At 47.8% G+C, this 26,145-nt stretch overlaps 1 protein-coding gene across 1 annotated transcript in view; it reads right to left on the bottom strand.

Moving 5' to 3' along the window:
- Positions 1–1,263: 1,263 nt before the first annotated feature.
- Positions 1,264–26,145, bottom strand: part of LOC8035025 (flavin-containing monooxygenase 5) — a 64,825-nt gene continuing 39,943 nt past the window's right edge. Inside the window, exons 3-5 of the mRNA XM_040221637.3 lie at positions 12,056–12,382; positions 11,251–11,451; positions 1,264–1,709 (exon numbers count right to left, since the gene is read on the bottom strand). Of these exons, the coding sequence (XP_040077571.3) occupies positions 1,266–1,709; positions 11,251–11,451; positions 12,056–12,382 (972 nt within the window). The 3' untranslated portion in view covers positions 1,264–1,265. The remainder of the gene's footprint in view (positions 1,710–11,250; positions 11,452–12,055; positions 12,383–26,145) is intronic.

The following is a 26,145-nucleotide window of genomic DNA, read 5'->3' as shown; positions in this document are numbered from 1 at the left end:
AGTCCACGCTCTGTGTATAATCTTTTGTCGACGTGTCAATCGAAACCGAAACCATGCCACCCTCCTCCCTGGCTGGCCAACTAGTTCCCAGAGTGCAACGCGCGCCGTGTTGCATGTAGGGCTTTATGGAAGTAGTCTATTTATCCATCATTAGAAGCGGCGCCGCACGCCGTCAGGGTATGGGCGATTTGCCATTCTCCGGCGCCGCGGCTCTCCTGGGATAAAGTAGATATACCATATCATATATCATATCATGTTATACTGAGCAATGGATTCTCTAATTAAGGTCGGTTGCAGCGCCCGATGTCTATCGTCAGTATACCGACTCACGGGGTACTTGAGACATGAAGCAGTGTTCCAGGTTGGAGGCGCTGATTCTCGTTGCATATAAAACACGCTTTACTATACTGCCGTGTTTTTAACTTTCGGTGAAACAAGGGAGCAGCAGCAGTGACAAGACAATAAATATTTGGCAACATTTCTCACTGATTCGATACTGCGAACGCAAAAAAAACTATTTTTTTTAAATTGTTAGGGCCGAAATAATGTTGAAATAACGTGCGGGGCGTTAACATATAAAAGCGGGCACACACAGATATATATATATATATATATATATATATATATATATATATATATATATATATATATATATATATATATATATATATATATATATATATATATATATATATATATATAAGAATTAGGGGAGTGAAAGCCATAACTTGGCGTTCTGCAGGGCGAAGCACAGGATCTCTTAGACTGCCGCTTCAAGTATTTTCTATATATTGCCGGCCACAACTTTAGCGGGGTTCTAGACCATCCCAGAGGTATATAAACATTTTCAGCAAATGTAAACTTAAGACATTTGTTTCTTAATTTTTGTTTGTTGCCATCTTTTTCGGCGATACTTTTACTGTGCATGCTTCGTCAAGTACGCAAGGAAAATTTATTTCACTCATATTTGCAGCTTTTTCATCCTGTTTTTGAGAGAGATATTACATTTTTGTTGAACGAAGCGAAGACTCATTTCCCGCACGCCGTTTGGCGATGCTAATAAAACACGACAGGTCGGTGAGGCGAAAATGTCACCTGAAACTTTCTACTCTTTGAATCAATAATGCAGATGGCATTTTTTCATATTTACTAATATATCATACCTCAGAAAGCCCTCACTCACTTCTAGAACACTTCATGGGCTACAAAGAGCCATTACGCGTGCTCCAGCAGGTCGACGCACGACCGATATAATATTTGATGCTCTATTTATAAACGAAGAATGCGATAAAAAGAGCAATCACGGACAGGAGTATGTAAAACATCGAGGCGCCGCGCTTCTCTGTTTGGAAGCTCGTGCAGTTGCGATTTAACGGATAGAGCACTCTCATTTGGGATCCCAAGACGGCGTCTCGTGCTCCAGACCATGAATGAGGGCCTTCGAGTCTGAATTGGTATGGCACACAAGGCCCCAGTAGGGCACGGAACAGCTTGTGGTCGGTGAAGAAGTACTTGAGCATCCTAGGACTGGCGCCAATCTTGTCCGCCAGATCATCCATGTACTCCATCGAATCCACGTATATGGTGGTATCGAACGAGTTTCCAAAACGACGCCACAGTGCAGCTCTTTGTCTTGCAATGTCCTGGTACATTTCGTGATGCGGTGGAAGCTTGCATTTGCCCGCGAGCAGCTGTGCCGCCCATCGGGCCTGCGGGGAATTAGCGGAGTAAGAGATTATATGTTTTGTTAGGCGACAAATGCAATTGTGTGGTTCAGAGCTGTGAAGTGCTCGATAAACATTCATATAAATTAAAGATGGACATTCCCACGACTGAACCGTTATGGCCTGAAGTTTGAACAAGTGGCATCCGGATTCTTAGCTTGTCAAGAGCTTCACAGTTTCAATAAACACAAAGTTTGCCGTAAAATCCCGGGAGACGCTCTACCACTGAAAAATAACTCACCCCTGTTTTTGACGCGATTTGCTATTTCTTTAAAAATACCGAATGATAGCCCAATTATGGTAATTGCAGGGCCCTGGCCAATGGTGACCTCCGCAGAAATGGTGTTCTTTAGCCAAAGCTGGAGATAAGCGAACATTGCGGACTGGAAAGAACATTTGTCTTTGGTTCATCGCTCCTCCCCTCGATTACAAGTTCGCCCCTCCCCTCGATTACAAGTTCCGCAGGACCCAATATCTCAAACTAGCATTTTTATCTAGGTTGTTTGATCGCACACCGGTAGGTAGCCCACTGCTTGCTTTCAACCGATTTCGATTTTAGGTGGACTATTTCTGGAGATTTTAGGGTAAATGTTTTTTCAGCATTCTTGACGGACAATGTGCCACGTCATTGTACTTTTACGCCGTCCTAAATATGGGAGGGGGCTGCTCTGCTTAAACTAGCGGCAAAAAGAAACGTAGCAGTGATATCCTCCAGGTTGTAACGGTGCTGCTACTCTGGCAACCTGCTGCATCGTGGGCAGTGCCACCGCTGGCCTGTTTAAGGGACGCGCCATTAAACCTTATCCTCTTTTCTTCAATCGCTACCCCACGGCTCGTGTCTTTATTCGATACATGATGTCAGAAGGGGGATATGGAAGGATTAAGAGCACCTACAGAGCTCCAACTGGCGGGCAATGTTGCCGAGAACTGGCGTCGCTTCAAGCTGCGGCCAGAGGTCTTCATGACGGCAACAGAACCCACCGCTAAAAGGAACGATCGGCAGAAGACAGCGCTGCTCCTTCATGTTGCTGGAGAAGAGGCCCAGGAGGTTTACAGCACCTTCCAGCTCGGTGATCAAGCGACGTACGCTCAAGTCGTAGCTAGATTTGAGGACTACTGCACACCGAAGAAGAATGAAACGCATGAGAGATACGTCTTTAGAACACGCATCCAGGCCGAGGGTGAGCTATTCGAGCAATTCTATAGCGACTTGCAGTTGAAATCCAAATCGTGCGAGTTTTCGATGCTGACAGGGTCAATGATCCGAGGCCAAATCGTATATGGAACTCCAAGCAAGAAATCGCGCCAAAGACTTTTTCGGGAACCCGATCTGACGTTAGAAAAGGCTGTGGAAATGTGGAAAGCGGACAAAATAGCTGCCAAGCAGATGAAGGCATGGGAGGAGCCAGAAAAAAACGGTCCACCTCATTAAGGGTAGAGCGTCGGAGGGGCGAGTCTCTTTTCACAAACAAGGCGAACGGAAAGACTGGTGCGCAAAATGCAACTTAATTCACCGGGGCCCTACTTCTCCAGGTTTAAGCAAAGTTTGTAGAAGGTGTAACAAGAAAGGCCATTTTGAGGCTTGTTGCAAGACGGACCGAGTGCATGAAGTAAAAAACATCGTGGAACAAGAAAGTCAAGGCAGCCAAGAATTCGACATTCTTGAAATCAACAGGTGCAGTGAAGGACGTGGTTCTGAGTGGCTGGCGCCGGCAACTGTGGCTGGCAAGGAGATCTCCTTCAAAGTGGACACCGGAGCTCAAGCAAACTTACTGCCGCTCTCGTGGCTGCTGCGTGCCAGAAAGAACATTGTGCTGCAAAAAAGCGCTGCAGACCTGCGAAGCTACAACGGCGGTTTGATTTCCCATAAAGGAAAAGCCAGCTTGATGGTGTCATGCAACAACAAGCAAGGCCTACTGGAATTTTTTGTGGTGAAGAAATCTCGCACTCCGATTTTGGGACTCCAAGCCTGCGAGCAGTTCGGTTTGGTAAACCGAATATCAGCGGTTAGCGACAACACCAACGCAATCATTTCTGACTTTCCCGAGGTATTCAATGGCTTAGGCTGCATCAAGAAAACCTACCACATGGTGCTTAAGGAAGGAGCCCAGCCGGTTGTTCAAGCAGCACGGAGGGTTCCTCAAGCGCTGCGAAAACTATTGGAGGCAGAGCTGCAACGTCTGACAGCCGCCGGAATGATCCGGGAAGTTGACAAGCCCACCAGCTGGGTAAGCCCTTTGGTGATTGCCCACAAAAAAGACGGGAACATTCGAGTGTGCTTAGACCCTCGTCATATAATGAATGGGTGAAGCGTGAGCATTATCAGCTTCCGAAACGCGAGGCCAGTGAGGCAGAACTTTGCGGAGCACAGTGGTTTTCTACCCTAGATGATAACTCCGGTTTTCATCAGACACCGGTAGACGATGAGACCGCAGACATTTGCACGTTCGCCACTCCGATTGGGCGGTATCAGTACACGCGACTACCTTTTGGGATTGCCTCAGCTCCTGAAGTCTTTCAAGAGACGGTGTCAGAAATACTTGAAGGTTTGCCGGGAATTTGTGTGTGTATAGACGACATACTTGTCTGGGGAAGAACCGAAGCCGAACATGACGAACGTCTACGGGCAGTGTTAAGCCAAGCAATGCGAGGAGTTCTGACACTTAATTTAGAGAAGTGCAAGTTATCCTGCAAAGAAGTCACTTTCCTAGGAGACGTGATAAATCAGAACGGAATCAAACCAAACCGAGCTCAACCCTAGTTCAGGGTGTCCACGACTTTCCGACGCCAGATAACAAAAATGATGCGCAGCGTTTGTTTGGATTTATAAATTATTTTGGCAAGTATATACCTAATTTGTCGTCCAAAACAAACTTATTGCGTGACATGCAAACTGTATTTGAGTGGACTGGGGCGCATCAAACATAGTGGGAGCGCCTGAAGACACTCCTAGTGACCGCTCCGACATTTGCGATCTTTGACCCTGTGAAACCAGTGAGAGTATCGACAGATGCGTCGCAATACGGATTAGGAGCTGCATTGATGCAACTGCAGGAAACTGGGTGGCGGACAGTGACGTACGCCTCGCGAGCTCTGTCAGATACAGAGACCAGGTACTCCCAGATTGAAAAGGATACCCTGGGAGCCACTTACGGGCTCGAGAGGTTTTATGAGTTTGTGTGCGAAAGGAAGGTTTTTTTCGAAACGGACCACAGTGCGTTATTATCGCCGTAGCAAAGAAGTCTGTGGGTGACATGCCCCCACGATTGCAAAGGTTTTTTCTACGTTTAATGAAGTACGACTTTGAGTTGAAGTTTATTCCTGGAAAGGATCTAGTCGTTCCGTATGCCCTCTCTAGAGCATTCTCAAAGAGTAAGAAGGAAGAATAATCGGAATCAGACGTTGAACTACATGCTGTAGGGGTTCAATACAGTATGGTCATTCCGAAAACACGGGAACAGCTAATAGCTGCGACAGCTAGTGATGAAACTCTTGCTCAAGTAATCAATAGCCTTGAACATCAGAGACCTATTCAAGGTCTATACAGGGTCTTTGAAGGGGAGTTAACGGTAGCAGAAGGAATTATTTTCTAAGGCACAAAAGTTGTCATTCCTCACAGCATGAGAAAAATAATTCTTAAACAAATTCACGCTGGTCATCTCGGCATTAGCAAGTGTAAGGCCAGAGCAAGAGAACTGGATTTCTGGCCTAGTATTACTGAAGAAATCCAATCTCTTGTTCAGAGATGTCGGGTTTATCAGCAGCATGCGTTAGGCTGCCAAGTGAGCCCTTCCTTATGCGGTCAGTTCCTGACCTCCCGTGGAATCGAATTGCGTTGATCTTTTCGAGTATGCTGATTCCTCTTACCTCGTAGCCCATGACGCTTTCTCTAACTTTCCGGAAGTCCAAAAAACTTGGAGAAGTCACGTCAGCGGCTGTGATGAAGAAGCTTAGCAGCTTATTCTCAAGACTGGAATACCACTGGAACTATGCTCGGATAATGGTCCACAGTTTTCCTCACACGAGTTTCGGCATTTCGGTCACAAGTACGACTTCGTACACACAACATCAAGCCCTCGCTTTCCTCGCTCAAATGGACTCGCCGAAAAAGGAATCCAAATAATTAAACGAATTTTGAAAAAAAAAAAAAAAACGATTGACGCCAACGAAGATTTTTGGTTCGGACTGTTAAATTACAGATCAACTCCCGTGGACGATGGCCGGAGCCCGAGCCAGCTGCTCATGGGACGGAGATTGCGGTCTCCCATTCCCGACTTTGCGCCACGGGCCCCATCGCCAGTACAGAAGCGCTGCCAGTGCCACAATCGGAAATCTACACATGTTCCTCTTGCTGAGGGTCAAGTCGTGCGAATCCGGGACGATCGGGGGTGGAACAGAAAGGCTCAGGTACAACGAGGTGTAGCTCTACGTTCATATATAGTAAGCACGGAAGATGGACAAGAATTGAGAAGAAACTGGGTGCACCTCCGTCCCACCTACGAAGACATTGTGCAAGATGGACACCACCCCGAGCCCCGTGCCACAGAACCTGCTTACTCTTCCGGCCCTTCAGCAGAAAGTGAAGAGACTTATCTTCAAGCGCCTGCGCAGAGCAACTTCATGGCAGACACGCCCGTGGACACAGGGCAGCTTTCCACAGATCAAGGAACTGCCGTGAAACGAACACGTGCGCGACAACCTCCCGCAAGGTTGTGGTACGACGGGCGTTTTCAGCAGCACCCGTAACTTCATTGCTTTCGCCATCCCTCATAAAGAAAGGGAGGTGTAACGGTGCTGCTACTCTGGCAACCTGCTCCATCGTGAGCAGCGCCACCGCTGGCCTATTTAAGGGAAGCACCATTAAGCTTTAACCTCTTTTCTTCAATCGCTACCCTACGGCTCGTGTCTTTATTCGATGCACAGGTCATGTCCCAATTGAGATTCAATAAATTATAGCTTCTAAAATCTCTTGCGATTCTTATGTGATTCCTCTTTTTACCAGTTCTGGAATTCCTACACGTTCATGATGGAATGGTCACTCCTCCGTACAACTCAACGGGGGCACTAAACCACTTTTTTTTCGATTTTGAGATAGTCTTTTTATCTTCCTATCCCAATCTATAAGCTCTAAGCATCAAAAAGTACAAGCAATACATTCATGCTTGGCCTATCTTCTTTTTTTTTTTTTAAGTTTTATGTAACATTGCTTACATCAAAATTATCGCAGACGCCAGGGGGCACCGTCAGACGAGGCGAAACCGTGCTCGTCCAACAACGCCCTCCGGTGTCTTCGAGAAAGAGCATGGCGGCCACCAAGCACTTTTTACCGTCGTGTTCCTCGCTGAACCACTTTGCACCGCATTCTGAGCTTCGACAGGATGTGGTTTGTTGGGCGTGCCGATTGCACTTAAAACACCTGAGTGGGTTCGGGATGAAAGGCCGAACTTCACGTCTCGGGTAGCAAACATTGATGTGCGAAGGTGATTCAAGTGTTTGGAAGGCGCATACTGCCGAGTAAATGAGTGAAGGGAATCTTCTCCCTACATCTAGAAGTTTCTTGCTTATTCGCACCCCGAGAGTAAAAAATAAGGAAGCCCAAATGACGTTGCTTAGTTTTTCTTTAATTATTTTCTGACACTCCGATTGCTTGTGGTGAAAAAAGAACGGGTGTTTTACAGGTCATTAACATCTGGGATTCGTTCTACACGGTATTTGCACAAAGTAGAACAATCATTGCATTGCCCCTTTAACTCACGTGAAACATTTGAATTCTCCTATGCGGAGGGCAAGTTCGTCTGCTTCTTGCGCAGGGGGTAGCGGTGACGTCAGAACGCCGAGCCCTGATTGGCTGATTGCGACCCCCTATCTGAGCGTCGTCTGCTCCTCTGCCACGTCGTCTGCTCGCAACGTCGTCTGCGTCTGTCTTACCTTTCCTGCGACTTTCGAAAGTGCAGAGGCCAGAGGCCAGGTTCACAAAACGATCTTACGCCAAAAATATGCGTAGGACAAAACTTAAGAACAAATTCGTATTCACGAAACGAAATTTTGGTAAGTTTTGCGCTGGTTACGACGAAATCCTACGACAGCTCCGAAGCTGTCTTACGCACTTCTTACGATCAAATCAGCATGGCCGACAGCGTCGCGGTCGCGAGGACCAACGGACATTTATTTTTCTACGTGCGCTTCTCACGCGTCCCGACTTCAAGCAGCAAGAAAAAAGTAAAAAGTACTTGAAACAGACCACGACGAACAAGAACGGTGGATCCACAAACACCCGGGAAAAGCTCCAACGGCCACGATTCCACCGACAACGACCAAGCGAGCGCGGCTGATAGGCCTAGCAGGCACTCCGACTCGCCGACCGTCTGCCCACGACCGGCTGGCGTGCTGAATGGAATATGCCCGCGAGACCCTTGTAAACCCTTCCCGTCTTATACTTTGATAGCTGACCTCAACTTTAGATTAAGAGGTCAATCTCTTCCTCTTGTCATCTCCTTGTTTTCCGAGGCAACGGCGACTCTCGCCGGTAAAAAAAGCGGTGAATCTCCGACAGACGCAGGGAAGGTAAAGCAGCCATCGCTTTGACTAGCAGACGTAAAGCAGACGACGTTAACTGCGCCAACCCGCCGGCGCCGTTAAAGAGTGAGGAGTCTCGCCGCACACGAAAGGAGGGAAAAAGTATTTGGGTGGGAACTTGCGGACACTAACCACCCTCACTCTCCGTTCTTAGCAAACAAACCTCGGCGCCTCGGGACACCTCGCCAGTGAGTCCTTTGACTTCCCTCCTTGATGCGCGTCTGCTAGTTCTTAGACAAAAACAACGTACCGCTCGAGTTATTTCGTCTGCTTTCTCTGAAAGGCGAAGTCGAGCTCGCTCGACTTCCGAAAGTCGCAGGAAAGGTAAGACAGACGCAGACGACGTTGCAAAGGAGCAGACGACGCTCAGATAGGGGGTCGCGATCAGCCAATCAGGGCTCGGCGTTCTGACGTCACCGCTACTTTCTTTCCCATGCGCAGAAGACAAAAATGAGCCCACTTGCGAGGCGTATATGAATATTTTTTAATCTCACATGACAACGCCTAAACATTTAAGACAGTTTCGATTTCTGCAGTTTACTAAGTAAGCAAACTGAAAGAAAAGAGCCCCTCACCATATAATACTATAAATGCTATCAATGTATAAGTTTTGCTTAACTGTATTTTGGATTCGAGAACAAATAAAAACTATGATCATGTTACAGAAATACCTAATATTTAAGTGAAAAACGAAACGACAGAAATTGGTGTCGTGGAATGGAGGTACAAATATATTTCTTTTCAAAGGAACGGCTTGGTATGACAAAGCGATATAAGTCAAAAAAGCATGTTTACATTTATAAGAGCAGATGAAACTCTTTTCATATAATTCTAAAAATAAAAAAACATTTTCTTCAAATGACGTAGAATTTTCTACTTTTAGCTTTTGTTCTCATGTTTAGAGTCTTGTTTCTTTTAGGTAACTATATATATATATATATATATATATATATATATATATATATATATATATATATATATATATATATATATATATATATATATATATATTAACAATATTATACTTTTTAAATAGGTTCAGATAAAAGCTTTTCATTAGAATATTTCTGATGCATTAAATAATGGTAAATCGAAAGCTAGCTCGATTCAAAGTTGTCCAATTAATGTCAAATATGAACGATTCAAGAATATTTCTTTTATGAAATAAAGCTTAAATAAAACAAATGTTTAGAGAACTTTGACCTTCCTATGATAGTATTAAAGCAGTGAAAAAGTTATCATTATTGTGAAAAAAAATAATTTAAACTTGCGAGACTCCAAAATATATCACCAATAAAAACTGCGAAAATTGCAAGACCTACTTTTTTCCCTTTCGAAGCCCAAACTCCAGGACGAAAATATTCCTGAAGTTCTAATTTACAGTTTTGTTTAAGCCACACAGTTTCCACCAACATGCATTTTTCCAGAATGTTTTGAAGACCCATCATTTTTTCTTGCACGATTCCAGATGAAATAACTCATCATGTATGAAGCCGCGTTACGATGGAACTTTTTTCCTTGTACCAAACAACGTTGTGTAAGCAGAATGACGTCAGACCTCTAGAAGATGCGGTTGGCATAGGCGGGACCTGGCTTTCCTGGTGTTCAGTAAGGGCACGCATTTCAGGGTCTGTTCTTTACTGAGGGGTCATAGACGCGGCATTGATGACAATGAGGAAAGTGCCACCCGTTTCACTGTATTCTGAAGCAGGGTAAGCAGGAGCATAATTCTTGAGGAATCAGGCTTCAGCGCGCAAGACGGCTGGAAGGGTCTTTGAGACTGGCTAGCCAGCTTAGTGAATGCTGATCACTGACTACCTTGAAAGGCTTTCCGTAGAGGTAAAGGCGAAACTTGATAGTGTCCCAAACAATTGCAAGACAGTTATTTTTCCCAGTTCTCGGCCCTGGACAACTGATGCAATTACTTGTTTGGCACCGTCTTGCCGCTGGACTAAAACGGCTCGGAAACGACCGTTCCAAGCATCGGTGAAGATTCCGGTCTCAGCGAGTTCATCGTTACGGGCAAGAACTGGTGACGACTGTAGGCGACTTGGAGAACTTGGAAAGCATTCAGCTGCTCTTCCGTCCACGTAACCGCAACATCCTCCCGCGTCTGTCGAGTGAGCGCTCCGGCGGTATAGGAAAATTACTTCACAAAGCGTCTATAATATGCACACAGTCCTAAAAACTGTCCTGCGGCTTTTTTCACTCTAAAAAAAGCCCGTGCATCTACTTTCCCGCACAACAGTTAGAGAGCCAATCACCGCAACTTAGAGAGGCAGCTCAGCGAATGACGATGCCGAAACATATGTTAAACCGAAAAACGCAGTCTTAGTTATGAGATTAAGCGATGCAAGCATGACGTTTTCTATTACTTAATGTAGCAATGTGTAGCCGTGTCGACCGCGAGATGAGCGAAGATGACAAGATCCACCATCTATTCAAAGTGCTTTCAGAAGGATTATTTCCCATCGTAGCCCCAAGTCTCCACCGACCGGGGCTCAACTTCTCCCTGAGTGTCGGAAGTATGAAGAGCTCGACAGGGCGAGAATACTCAAGAGGCCGTTCGAACTCCTTAATGATGTGTCTGTTGCTCCCCACACTGACACGAGCGTCCTGAACCTGATACGTACACGCCTTTACTATATTTTATGAGTGACAAGTGTCAAGTGACAGGAGCTATTCGCTTCAATGTACTTCGAAAATTCGCTAAGTGATTTATATAACACAGTGGTGCTGGTAGCACCTTTCATTATTTTGTGTCTCTAAGGAAACAAAGTGATTTTAATACAATAATGATGTGCGTTGTGATTTAACGGCTTTAGAGAGTACGATCTGCACCACGCATTATCTTAGCTATCGTCCCTCTTGTTCGCTTTTAAGGGAACAGACGCGAAAACGCTTCGCACATATCTAAAAATAACTAACAAGTTCATAAAAAAGCACGCACCTGCAGTTCAATAAGGGGGAGTGGAGATCCATCGCCCATCACGAGTCCAATGATTGCCAGGGTCGGGTGCTCCAAACCGGGAGGGAAGACGTGCTTGTAAAGTGGTACCTGCTTGTCCACAGCCGGCATCACGTTCTCGGAGAGCATGGAGAACTTGATCTTGTAACCCGTGGCCAGAATGACGGCGTCTAACTTTGTCACCTGTGCACGTGTGTTTATGATTGTCCTAAATAGCTCACCCCACTAAGCTCATGGCACCTGCATCTGCTGAGTGCTAATTGAAATAATAAAATGTAGACGGTCATTTGCCTCACTGACTTGTATTTCTGCTTATTTTATTAAAGGATAGTTTATCAAAACTTTGATTTAACCATTTTGTCTAAGTAATACAATGCAAAAACCTTTGTGTTTCAAATCTGCATAGTATCCGAGAATGCTGCAAAAAGAAACATGTTTTCAACAGATTAATTCATATATTTTATTAGTACAATCACCAGAAAATATCTTACCGCTACCTAAATTTATTTAGTCAGACCAGAAATGGCACGCTTTTATATTGCTATCATATACTTTTTCTCTGGACGCCATCTACCGACTGCAATAGACAGACTTAATTTGCTACGACAAATGATTTTTGCCCCCCCATACCCTCTCGGACAAATTATGGTCTGTGTTCATTCATTAGAATCAAATAATCAAAAATATTGACACCATTCTTCAATGGCCCGCCGGTACAAGGCTGCCTCTGCTTTGATGCTGTTTGGAGGAAACGTTCAATGCGCGTCAGTGTCAGTTTGGACCTTACCTCCTTGTCATTCTCGAAGACGATGCCGTCCTCAGCAAACTCGACCACGTTTCTCTTAAGGATGACGATGCCACTCAAGATCAATGATGGCAACACGTCGCTCATGCTAATACGCTGGCTGTTGACGGAGTCCTTAGGTCGGAGCCCATAGGCCTCGTGGCTGAAGAAGTTATTGAACCGAGATTCCGGTTTTTCGAGGCTCATCCATCTAGGCACCAGACGTTTCTTCAAGTCCATCGCTCTTGTCGATAAAGCTGCGTCATTCGGCATGCCGTTTGGCCCAAGCCTCTTGGACATCCAAACTCCCCCCCTTGATGACAGGTAGACCTGCGGCAGAAGTAAAGGGTTTCTGAAACAATGACCAACAGGCGCTGTTTATTGGTTATTACGCTAAATCGCTAGGTTTTTTTCCACATTCGTTAAAACGCTCAGGAACTCACATGGCGAAGAACGTTCGCCACGCTTACGTTAAATAGTGATGCAGATTCTGTCACCTCTGATTTATAGTCTCGTCCCCTAATACGCCCAAACACATCCCCATGCTGAGTCAAACACTCCTCGCAGTCGCACTCTCTTCAGAAGGGGAGAAAACGTATAAGAGTCGATATAAAGACCGAAGCACGCCTACATCAGTTATCAAAAATATCCTATAGAAAAAGTAAACAAATATTTTACATATCCCCATCCCCGGAGTTCCTCCCAGGAAGTTTTAATTACTTCCCCGTTGCGGGTTGTAGTTCAGCTAATTGGTTTATAGTTGTAAATGAGGAAAGAAATTTTGCCATTACACAAAGGTAACGTATAAGGAAGACGCTGAACACACTTTTCTCTACTTCTTCCCTTCGTGTTTCGTGTTACTTCTGCCGCCCACATTAAAACAACGCGGGTTGTTTTACAATGAGTGACGTGGGCGTTCGCTTTTCAGTAAACGGCGAAGAGCTTCCTCAATATACAGTGAAGAGCTGCAATGAGTTTTGTGACAGCCTAGCAGAGGGCTTACATCGACGATCAAAAGAAAGGTTTTGTATGATGCAGATTTTGTGTATAACCAAGTACTTTGTTGGAAATAGTTCTAAGCCAATGGAGGACAAATCTAAATCAAGATTATCCGTTGCTCGTGCACCACGTAGGCCTGGACACAATACTTGTAGCTTGGCGAGATCTGGGCGCAAGGCCAGGGCTGACGAAGAAAAAAAAAACGGTAATCCAGCATGCTACGTCTTTGGACGAAAACATATTATTATGTGAGTAGCGCGTACTCCTGTAGTATTCACTGCGTTTTGTTGACGATTCTGAATGGGCGTCGCCTTTACTGGCTATGCAATATCTCACTGTGATTTTGCCTAAACAGCGCTAGCAGCAATGCACCTGGAACCCCGCCCCCCCTTCTTTCTTCACCGAAATTCCTTGGTCACCGTAACCCTGTAATTCCTATGAATTCAATAATGAATCCCTGGGGCATAAAAATGAAATTGTGCGGCCTGACCGATATCAGCAAGGCGAAGTTAAGATGGTAGCATGAAACATTTCATCATCTTGCGAAAGTGAGCTAGAATAAAGCGGTTTGAAATTCGCCTGTAAAAGAGGGCTCTGAAAGGATCGGCCGCACGCGGCTTAAAAAACGTTCAGGACTAAGTCACTGAAGAACAAAGAATCCAGAGTTTTTCTTCTTGATGTCCCTGGATTCAGAATTCCCTCGTGCCCTTCTGTCGCTCTGGAAGTGGGAAAGCTTAATCATCTTCCTGTCGTTCAAATTTTTTCTGTTACGGGAGTCGGCAGCACTCTGTACACCAGTTGGCTATGGAGAGGACAAAAGAACGCAAGCGCTATGCGATTTGTTTATGTCAGCATTAGGGTGCCTCAATGCAAAGCGCACATGAAGGCACCCTAGTCAGCATTAAAGGGGGCGGTTATCTGCACATCATTCGAGGGGGGATCGATACTTTTTAGATACATTATGCCAAAAATTAGTGCCGCTAAATTTGCCATTGCGTAATTTATAGCTAAATGTGCTGCTGAATGTTCAGTGCTTTCTGTTTTTGTTTGTTTGTTTTACAAGAGGAATATGGGGGGGGGGGGGGAATTCAAAGTTTAAGCTCGAATCAAATTGAAAGGTGCAAAATAGTGGTCAGAAGGTTAACGTCGAATTAAATATCAATTACAAAAATAGGTATTATCAATAAAAGAAAACTAAACAAAATGCACAGTCAAGATTACAGCACCTGTCTGCTTATACCTCAAAGACCGCGTGCAGCCGAATTCCGGTGAAGTATTAAGAGTGACCACATAAATCAGCTTGGTGCCGTACCTATAGATTAATATTGCCGCGAGCGAAGCTGACTAAGTAGGCAGCGCGCTCGTGGCCTAACAGTTATCGCCCGTGCCTTCCACGCAGAAAGCCAGGGTTCGATTCCAGGCAGCGGACTGTCCTTGCATTTACTCTTTCAACTTGCCCGTCTCGTAAGTTCGAGAACATTCTCGTCTGATCGGGTTACGAAAGTTCTACGCTGACCGATCCAGAAATCCACGATGGTACACAAGGGACTCCGCAGGGCGAGCGGAGTCAGTTTCGTTACAGCGTTCGACTCTGCTGTCACACCGACCTGGACGCCCGCAACGCTCTACTTCCCTCTGATACTTTTTTTTTTTTACTTTCGGGCACAAGTTCGGCCCCATTAAACGCTTAGTTTCTTCAGTTATTATCGCCTCATCAATTGTCATTCGTAACATTTTGGTGGAGGTGCGGGGTACCGCATGCTCGTGCCGCACAGCCCTCCGAGTTCCCGCAGTACAAGTCCGAACCCAAGCTCCCGAGGACCAAACGAAGACCAAATCGAGACCCGATCAAGTCGCCGCACCCAAGGTCTACACCCGGCATACGGATTTCTGCCACCCAGGACCAACCAGCCAAAGAAGCCGACGGTGGCCAACCAGTCGCAGACGCAGGCCGCTTCTGCCGTTATCTAACTGCCCGTCGCACCACGGACGGATGTTCCGTTCCACGGTGAGCTCCACGAAGACGTCGAAGATTAAATTGACCAGTACGAACGCGTCGCCCGCCACAATGGCTGGACCAACGAGCAACGGCTGCAAAACGTAAATTTTTCGCTTGAGGGGACTGCCAAGTACTGGTACAAAAATCACGAGTCTTCTTTGACATCGTGGGACATTTTCAAAAGCCAGCTGAAGGCGACATTTGTAAACCAGCAACACTGAGAGAGAGCCGAAGACTTACTTCGTACAAGAACTCAAGGCCCCAACGAGAGCATCACCGGCTTCGTGGAAGATGTTCTGCGCCTGAGCGCCCCCGCCGACCCTCAATCTACGGAATAAAAGATGGTCAGAATCTTCATGTGGGGCGTAAAAGGCAACATCTTCGGTGGCCCTGTTCGTAGCCCTCCGACAACAGTCAAAGATTTTTCCGAGGCGACGAAAATCGAGCGTGTACTGCAAGCCCGTGCCGGTCACTACCATTGACCAGACGGCCTCGCTGCCCTCACACCGTCTAGGTGCGACCTTGGCTCCGGTATTCAGGCATTCGCGAGGTCATTTGATACATTGTCCGGGAAGAGCTCAGAAAGCTGTTGGCTTCTGCCAACTAGCCGGCTTCGCTGTCGATAGCCGAAGTGGTGCGCGAAGAAGTTCGGCTTGCAATTCAACGGGAGGCTCCTGCCATCGTAGCAGCACCCGACGAACCCACCCTGACCTACGCAGCAGTGGCCCGTCAGCCACCGCCTCCTCCTCGAGCCTATGTCGCGCCGCCCCGAAGTCCGTCTCTTGCGCCGCAGCACGACCGCCACCGCGGTGACCAGGTCTAGTACGCCGGCCAGGAGCCCCGCGCACCTCGGAATACCGATGTGTGGCGAACGGCCGACCGACGTCCTCTGTGTTTCCACTGCGGGGAAGCAAACCACACCTACCACCAATGCCCATACCGGCCACTTGGGCTGCGGGGGTTTCACTCGAATGACCCACGCCCCCGTTACGGTGAACGCCCTCAGGAGAACGACGAGTACCTGCGACGACCTCAGTACACCAGCCTACGTACCGCCAAGAGTTCCGGTCGCCGTCGCCACGACGTCCAGCTTTGCCGATGCACCGACCCCGACGTCACCCCTTGCTCCCCGCCGGGGAAATTAGGCGCTGCGGCAACTGGAGGTGGAGCTGGCGAAGACGACCGACGCCAAGATCCACCACGAACGTCGGAGGGCCCCCACTCGAACACTACCAGAGATCGAAACGACGCCCCTGCAACGGTGTCCAATAACTTAAACGACGTCATCGACGGCCACGACGCACCCAGCACTCGTGGACACCGGAGCAGACTACACAGTCTTGAATGGGAGGCTCTCCCGCCACCTTCGAAAGGTCACGACGCCGTGGGATGGACCTCAAATACGAACCGCCGGAGGGCACCTCATTACACCGGTAGGGAGATTCACTGCTCGCGTCGAGATTCACGGTGACACGTGCCCCGTCAAGTTCGTCGTTCTGCAAGACTGTACGAGGGAAGTTATCCTCGGAATGGACTTTCTCTGCGAGTATGGCGCCGTCATCGACCTCGGAGCAAACCGGCTGACGCTACGAAAACTTGCTCCACCACAGAAGGACCCCAAAGCGACGTCATCCGCGGTACGAGTCCTCGAAAAACACGTGAACCTACCGCCGCGGTCAAGTTTTTTCGTACCCTTCGGGGTTGATGAGACTTTCTGCGGCGATGTTTTGCTCGAAAGAAGCCTCCAGTTGCTTCTAGGAAAAGGGATCGGCATCGCAAGAGGCGTCGCAAAGCTCCAAGAGGGACACTCTGTCGCACTCGTCACAAACTTCCGACTGGGGGCCCAGCACCTTACGAAAGGCACCGCCGTGGGTCATGCCGAGGAACTCCCGGACTCATCCGCTATCGTGACCACCCAAGACAAGGCCGCCTTCGCAGTTTGACATCGACTCAACCCTGTTTACCCCACAACGATGACAACTCGGTGACCTCCTTGCCGAGTTCAATGAGCGCTTTTCCGCGTCGTAAAGGTACGCCAAACGACCGTTGCGAAGCACCGAATTGTCACTGAAGACAACGCGCTTCCTGTTCATCGGTCGCCGTACCGTGTCTCTGTCAAATAGAGAGAAGTCATCCAGAAGCAGGTCCAAGAAATGCTCGACGACGACATTGTCCAGCCCTCAAGCAGTCGTGGGCTTCACCGGTAGTCCTGGTGAAAAAGAAAGACGGGACTCTTCGGTCCTGCGTGGACTATCGCCGACTGAACGCCGTAACAAGAAAGGACGTCTACCCGATGCCACGCATCGACGACAGCCTGGACCGGCTGCGCCACGCCTGATACTTTTCGTCTATGGACCTGAAGAGTGGGCACTGGCAGATCGAGGTCGACGAACGAGATCGTGAAAAGACTGCCTTCGTCACTCCAGACAGGCTGTACGAATTTAAAGTGATGCCGTTCGAACTATGCACAGCACCAGCGACGTTCCAGCGCGTAATGGACACAAGCCCTTGAGGCTTTCACCGGCTCGCTATTGTACTTTCAAAAATGTATTTTTTTCAAATAAAACTATGTTCTATGTTCAAATAAAACTATGTTCTATGTTCTTTCCGGCTTGAAATGGCAAAGTTGTCTCGTCTCTCTCGATAACGTCGTGGTATTCGCCAGCGACTTCGACGGGCACCTGAGATGTTTGCGAGCCGTGCTATAGGCTATCCAGAATGCCGGACTGACATTGAAGCTGTCAAAATGTCGGTTCGCTTACAGTGAGCTCAAATTCCTGGGCCATGTCGTGAGCTCTCAAGGTGTAAGTCTTGACCCTGCAAAGACATCCGCGGTCGCCGAATGTCCGAAGCCATCAGACAAGAAAGCCGTACAAAGATTTCTTGGGTAGTGCGCATACTACAGACGTTTCGTTCGCGATTTTGCCCAGATTTCTGGACCGCTCACGCATCTGACGAAGGAGGACATGAACGTCCGGTGGGCGGAGGAGCAGGAACAAGCGTTCAACGAACTGAAGGAAAGACTCCAGTCGCCCCCTATCCTTGGACACTTCGATCCATCAGCGGAAACGGAAGTTCACACAGACGCCAGCAACGCCGGGATAGGTGCGGTGCTCGTGCAAATACAAGATGGAGCAGAGAGGGTGATCGCTTACGCAAGCCGGGCACTGTCCAAGGCAGAAACAAATTACTGAACAACCGATAAGGAATGCCTCGCTCTCGTCTGGGCATTAACCAAGTTCCGCCCGTACCTGTACGGGATCTCTTTCCGCGTTGTCACGGACCACCACGCTCTCTGTTGGCTCGCCAACATCAAGGACCCGTCAGAGCGCCTTGCTCGCTGGAGCCTTCGACAGCAAAAATTCGACTTGACCATTGCACACAAGTTTGGCCGCAAGCATAATGACGCCGATTCTTTGTCTAGGGCCCCAACTCGAATCTCCTCTCGACAGCACCGACGACGACGATGACGCCCGTTTTCTCGGAGCAATTACAGATACCGACATGGGAGCACTTCAACGAGACGACCCGAACTTCGCGCCGTGATCAACCTCCTCGAAGGTCAAGGAAGTTCAGTTCCCCGAGTCTTGGCCCGAGATTTGCCAGGCTTTGTTCTGCGGCGAGGCGTCCTCTTCAAGAACGTTGGAACGAGCAACCCTGCCTGGCTGCTGGTTTTTCCGGCCAGCGTGCGAGAAGAAATCTCGCAGGCTGGCCGGAGATTTTTTCCGGCCAGCCTGCGAGATAGCGTCTGTCCTGTATACTTCTTGTCCTTGTCTTTCTGTTGCGATATTTTATATGTTTTACTAAAAATCTTTCAAGCATGCCATGGTGAACTGACGGCTGGACACCTTGGCTACAGCAGGACGCTCGCCCGGATTCGTGACAAGTAGTACTGGCCGAGACTCCCGAAAACAGTCCACCTGTACACACGGTCGTGCCATAAGTGCCAACAACGTGAGAGGCTTCCGACGAAGCCAGCAGGGCTCCTGCAGCCGATACCTGCCTCGACTACGGCCTGCCAACAGGTCGAAACGAATTTACTTGAGCCGTTCCCAACATCGACGCAGGGAAATCGGTGGATTATCGTCGCGACCGATTATCTTACACGATGCGCCGAGACGAAAGTCCTGCTATCGGGAACAGCGGTGGAAGTCGCCAAGTTTTTCGTCGAGTCCATTCTCCTTCGACACGGCGCACCTGAGGTGCTGATCACAGAGCGCGGGTCATGCTTCTTGGCACAGCAGACTTAAGAAGTTCTTCGGCTCAGTCATACCAGCTATCGACGAACAAACGCGTATCATCCGCAGACCAACGGGCTAACGAGCGGCTCAACAAGATGGTCGCCGACATGATCTCCATGTACTTCGACGTAGAGCATAAGACATGAGACGAGGTGTTGCCGTACGGCACGTTTACCTACAACACAGCGGTTCAAGAAACCACGGGAATGACACCGTTCCAACTGGTACACGGCCGGACGCTTACCACAATGCTCGACGCCATGCTGCCTCACGTGCCGGCCGACAAGGGCAACGGCGATGCTCAACTGATCTCGCAACGTGCGGAAGAAGCTCGCCAACTGGCAAGAATCAAGGTTTATGAACAACAGCGAGTCGATGCACGCCGCTATAACCTTCGTCGCCGGGACCTCTACTTCCAGCCCGGTGACCAGATGTGGGTGTGGACAGCGATACGGCGCCGCGGGCTCAGCGAGAAGCTTCTCAAATGCGATTCTTGACCTTACAAGATCATCTGACGCCAGCCACGACCCGTGGTGGTGCACGTCGTCCGGCTCAAGCCGTATTACGAACGATAGAGCTTTGGACTCTCATCAAAGAGGGAACTGCGAACTGAAGCTCGCGACTCTGCTACCCTTTTGTTGAGTATTTTTGTTTTTGTTTTGTGCTGCATCGAGACGATGCACTTTTTTTAAGGGGGGAATAATGCCGCGAGCGCAGCTGACTAAGTAGGCAGCGCGCTTCTGGCCTAACCGTTATCGCGCGTGCCTTCCACGCAGAAAACCAGGGTTTGATTCCAGCCAGCGGAGTGTCCTTCTATTTACTCTTTGAACGTGCCCTCCTCGTTAGTTCGAGAACATTCTCGTCTGATCGAGTTCCGAATGTTCTACGCATCGAAAGTTCTAGGCCGAATGATCCAGAAACTCACGAGGGACTCCGAGGGGCGAGCGGAGTCAGTTTCGCCCCAGCGTTCGACTCTGCTGTCACGCCGACTTCGACTACCGCGACGCTCTGCTTTTTTCTGTTCCTTCTTTTTATTTTCGGGCACAAGTTCGGCCCCATTAAGCGTTTAGTTTCTTCAGTTATTATTGCCTCATCATTTGTCATTCGTGACAATATAGTGTAATGTAGGGTGTCACTTAGGCCCCAGCGGCTCACTCAACTGCCTGCGCACCTAGCGGCTGTTGTGAGGTTAAACTCGGCTAGGGGTGTCTCGAAATTTTGTCGAATCTCGACTTTGACGTCGAACCTAAAGGTTTGAGTGGTTCACCGAAACTTCGACCTTCGACTAAAGTTCTAAGAAGTTGGACTTATGCGCAATGTTGCCCGGCTTCTACACGAATATTTTGAATTTCGGGAAAGAAATGATATAGAAAGTTTATTTTATATGTTATAACATGGTTGCCAATGTTTACAGCATATAAAAGCGCAAATATGCGCCCTTAATGTTTTCCTTAGTAATGTGAGCCAGTGATGCCAATACAGCCAACAAATACTGCACTTTCTTTCCACCATGCTTTTTTTATAATTTTCGCGCATGCGCACACAAGTTCAACTTCAATCGAACGCTTGTCGAATATTAGTGAATGTTCGAAAATGTAGACCTCTGTCTACCTAGAGCCTAGGCAACTTCGCGAAATCCCTAGTCTCATCTTTATGCGCCTCAGGTGGAACCAGCTAAACAAAGGAAGTAGGGAGACAGCAGAAAATAAAGTAGAACCGACCGCTAGACTATAAACTGTTTTATTTCATCTTCCTCTTCTGCTATTGGTTTATATCCATACCCCTTTTTTGCCTCTGCATTTTTCTTCGTTTTTTCCATCGCTCTCATTTTTTTGTTATTGATTTTATTCAACTAACCACAGATAGTGTTGTGTAGAAAAAGTATTTCTATGACTTGCAAGATGATTGAAGGCCTGTGTTGTATTTTAGAAAAACAGACAGACAGGAACTGTGACTTAGTCACCCTGCGTGACATTCATTTTAATTATATCCCTCCTTGCTCCATTTACCGTCAGTCCCCGTTCCCACTTCGTCTTCGGCCAACATGACACGCCCCCCCTCGCAGAAAGACCGCCATGGAGAGTACCGATCAAGAGGCCGCGCGTTCCTCTTGGGTCTGGACCGAACGGAGTATCCGGTAATTGGCACCTTTGCTGCTGTACCGGAACCTGTTGTACCAACCGTTCTAGTTAACTTCCAGGCGTTCCAACAGTGTCCGTCTTCTGTTCGGTGCGTTTTGGGTCGGGGTGCTTTTTCTATTCTGACTGGGGCACTAAACAATGTAGTGCCCTTTGTGGTATGTCCTGGCACTCGGACGCGCACGTAGTCCCCTCCCTTGTACTTTAGAGTTTTGACCACCCTGCGTTGGCCAGCATATTTTTTGAAGTTTCTTTGCTATCTTTCCACCTTTCTACAAAGGTCCTCTATTGCCTCCCTAGCATTTTGTGCAATGTCTGAATGGGGTAGTCCCATTATGTCGAGTCTCGGGCGCATTGGTCGTCTCTGCAAGAGCACTGACGGGGACGGATTAGTTGCTGCTAGAGGTGTAAAGCGCTAAACTCCAAGGAAGTCCACCAGGTCAAGCTGTATGTTGCCCTTCTCCAACAAAATGCTTTGAGTGTAATCCTTGAGCACTCCATAAAAGCGTTCAACCTGTACATTTACCTGTGGATAATAAATAGATGATGTTGCGTTCGTGATGCCTCTATCTTGAAGAAAAGTCTTAAATTCTAGACATGGATTGTGAACCGTGGTCCGATACCAGAACTTCCGGGTAACCTTCTTTGCTGAAGAATCCTTGCAGGAAGGTTATTAATACATCAGTTGTTAGTTATTTGTAGAACTCAACCTCTGGCCACTTGCTGTAATGATATATTGCAGTGATGGCGTATCGGCAGTTTCCAGGAAAACTTGTGAACGGTCCGGCGAAATCAATTCCGATCTACTTCCACGCACCCGTGGTGTTGCGAGCTGGTTTCGTAAGAGCCGGTGCTGTTTTTGTTGTTTTGTCATGTTGCTGACAGGGCACTCCAGTTGGTGATGTAAGCACTGTTGGGTTTCATGCTACTCTTTAGTAAGCGTGTATGGACTTGCTCTAGATTCTCGTAATGTTTTCTTTTATTATATTCCTGCAGCGAGAATATCATTTGAGTAGTTGACGGCGCCACGGCATCCCTTCAGTACTGTCGACAGCCTCTTCTGAAAAGCTGCTGCTGCCAAAGCTAGGCCGAAGCAAACTCTTTTGTATCACAAGAGTCTATCCATTTTTATGAACGCCGATAGATATCTGCTCTCCTCGGTCAACTGCATTTGATGATAGGCCGATCAGAGGCCAAGCTTGGATAATACTGTCGTGCAAGTCAGTTGATGAAAAATGTCCTGTTGATGAGGAAGTGGATGACTGTCAATTGACAATTGCCTGATTTGGTTTTCGCAAGTCCACGCATAGACGAATTTCGCCGTTTTCTTCCCGGCCATAATGATTGGAAAAGCCCATTCCGAGGCGTCAATCTTCTCGATCACGCTTGTTACTTCTAACTTTCGTAATTCATGAGATACCTTGTCTCGTGTTGTCAGTAGAAGACGACGAAGTTTTTGTTGCACCTGCTGAACAGTGGTTCGTGTTTTGACGCTGTGGACAAAATCCTTCACGAGTTACAAATCATCTGAAGAGAGTTGTGGAAACTTATTTTTATACTGCTGAGGATCTTGTTGATTTCCCGTTGATAGTTGATGAGACAGATTTTTTTTTTTATGTCTACCGTTATCTGCATGCCTTGAAGGATGTCTAAATCAGCCAATGGTTCGCCTCGTATATGTGGGATGTGCAGGTTTTGTAGCAAACGGTACTTTAACCTTGGACATCCCCTCTACCTGGATCAACCCATTGGAGTAATTCTTAAGTCCCGGTTTAGAGTGCGCGAGCTTGGTGCGTCGAAATTCTGTATTTTATATCGCCGAAAATATGATAGAAAGTGGAAATCCTGTGTCCACTTGCAACTTGACCGGTACGCCAGCGATGACCACCTTGCAGTACAAAGTGTTCGGAGGTCCCTTAATGTTCATCAGCCTTTTGGTTTTAATGGAAGACGTAATCTTCGCTGTAGTTGATTTCCTTCATACTGGCGCGAAATGATCGAGCGTACCGCATTTCTTGCATATCTGCGTTTACGCTGGGCATGAAGTATTGTAACCTAAGTGAGCCGAAGATGCGCATCTTTAGCACTTCTGATCTTGTTTTGGAGAATTCGTAGTAGTTCTTGTAAGAGCTGCAACCTCTGAAGTGCTTGAGACGTTCTTGCCTTCGTTGAATAGCTTAGACTCGCGCAGAGCTTATTCCACTTTTCTAGCAATGACGAATACTGTGTTCAGTGTTAATTCTTGTTCAAGTAAAAACCTCTTTCGCACTTTCTTGCTACTGCCTTTCTCTACTAGCTGGTCACATATTAAATTATCCGTGGGTTCTCCAAACTTGCATGTCTTGGCCAGGCTCCGGAATGTTGCGACATACTTTTCAACCGCTTCTCCCGGTAGTTGTTCCCTTTGACGGAAACGATAGCGTTCGACAGTCTTGATGACGGTTGGCGTGGAGAATTTGCTCAGAGTACGTATTGTGTCTCCGAATACTTGAGTAGTGGAAGCACTGTCCGCGGAAGTCGATGGTTGAGGGTCTTATGTGGTCACAGGTACAGAAAAGAATGCTTACTGACCCTCCACTCCAAGGCAGTTGAGAAGTGTTGCCTTCTTCCAGTCGTCTGGGTACGTAGTCGTTCCACTCGCCACCTGTAAGGTCTCCCAACAGTGGGAACCATTCTACCCATGGAATTGTCTTTTCACCTTGAGCCGGTAGAAAAGTCGGTGGCCTTTCCAGCTTAATTGTCGACAGCACCAATTTGTCGCACTACAGAAGAACAGACAGAAAGTAACTTTAACTTAGTCACCCTGCGTGACGTCTATCTTTATTCTATCCCTTTTTTCTTCCTCTTTTTCCCCGACAGTCCCCGTTCCCACTTCTCCTTCGGCCAACATGACAGGGTGCTCACGCATTTGTCATCGTCGTCTATAGCAAGGGCGTCTAAAACATTCCTCGTAACCTGATTTTTATGGTTTCCTGCTATGTGAACATGGCCGAGCTCTGCTTTACACAAGCATGTCCAACAATTGGCAGCAAAATGTCCTGGTCCTTGCGAGGTTCCTAAGTTTTTCTGCATGTTCGCGAGCTTTATCGGTAATACATCGACCGGTCTGTCCGATGTAGCAGTGCCCAGATGTTAGCCGTACGTTATACATGACTCACAGTTTACATAGAGCGTACCTGTAACGCCAGGCACCGAGAAAAAACGCTCCACTTGAAAAAGAAGTCATATATAATGCCTTCGTTTCCATATGTAGCGGATTTTCTTCCATACGTGACCAAGTCGATTTATGGGGTCAGTTTAAAAGATTCACCCGGATTCGGGGGTTCGTGGATACATTGAACGAATAGCGGCGGCGTAATAGTCTTAAATAATATTTATAAAAAAAAATATATTAATGTGCAATGACGCCATGGAGGCATAAAAGACGAACGGAGCTCGAGCTCCGTCATAAATTCCCTCCATCACCCCACGGGTGGTTCTAAATAGACCCTTTTTAAAACTCTATCAATCCAGATTGGTAGTCGCCGTTTTGGGGTGCAAATATGGATGTGATATGATCCGAATCCTCGCCAAACGCTGACTCAGCACTAGTTTTTGATACAAGCCAAGCCGTGTTCACGCCGAGTACTGACGCACCCCTTGCGTCCAATTCACTCAGAGTACGCACCCCGACAATGGCGGACTTGTATAATCGACGCACCTGCTGTTAGATGGCGCCCACTTTTGAAAAGGGTCTAATCCTTGTGGGATCTTGTTAGCTACCAACACAGGCACCGATAGAGTAACCAAAGGGTTGTCTCAACAGCGGCGATATCTCAAAGGAGACGTCAAACCTAGTAGCGCGGTCCCCACATCTCCACGGCAATATAGACGAACGTTTAGGGCCACATTACCGCGGGTCGGTTCGATTAATCACCTCCGTCGGTGCCAATGATCGTCCACCTTGTCTCACTCTCTCGAATATAGCGGAAGAGAAGACACACTTACCAGAGTAAGGACAGAGTCCAAGAGCATTTATTATAACACTTTTAAAAGAACTAATGTCCCCATCCAAAGTGCCCCCCGCGCCGGCAAGGTAAGGAAAGGTCCTTACCTGGCCAGACTCGGAGTTCCGGAGAGCCAAGACCGGGGAAGCATCGGAGAAGTCGCCGACACACGTCCTATCTCTTTCGCGGTCAACCGGACGAGTCTCTTTCCCGAAAGCGGGAACACAAGAAGTGAAACCTCCTCGCCTGTTAGCAGTGATCCGCATCCGAGCGGGGGGACGGAAAAAGGTCGCCCCGGGAGAGAGTGAGAGGAGGGCCCCCCAAGCCAGGCGGCCCTCCGCCTCACGAACAGGTCGGAGCTCACGGCGAAGGAGGCCGAGTGTTCCGACCCGCGACCGTTGTCACAGCCATTGGGGAAGGGAGACCAGAGGAATCCCCACATCCTCTGACGTCTTGAGCGCGGCCAACGCCTTTGTTCCCGCCAGCTTTTGTCCGTCATTGAACGTGGCACCGAGCCTTAATGTAGACACTGGCGAGCCTCGCAGCAGCAGCAGAAATTGTTTGTTAACCTCAAATACCACAGACTAGCACGAATAATAATGGCGTTGCGGACAACTTGAAAACCACAAACTTGAGGCGCAGCTGAAGGTGTTCAATCACTCACGGGTGTATATGGTGGATACACAGCGTCCACAGCATGCTGTTATGCGCAGACCAGTGGTGGATCCAG

Source organism: Ixodes scapularis, unplaced genomic scaffold (assembly GCF_016920785.2).
Source record: "Ixodes scapularis isolate PalLabHiFi unplaced genomic scaffold, ASM1692078v2 PGA_scaffold7__128_contigs__length_106722199, whole genome shotgun sequence".
Taxonomy (NCBI): domain Eukaryota; kingdom Metazoa; phylum Arthropoda; class Arachnida; order Ixodida; family Ixodidae; genus Ixodes; species Ixodes scapularis.
The sequence above is the reverse complement of the archived record's forward strand: the minus strand, read 5'-3'. Positions and strand labels throughout refer to the sequence as shown.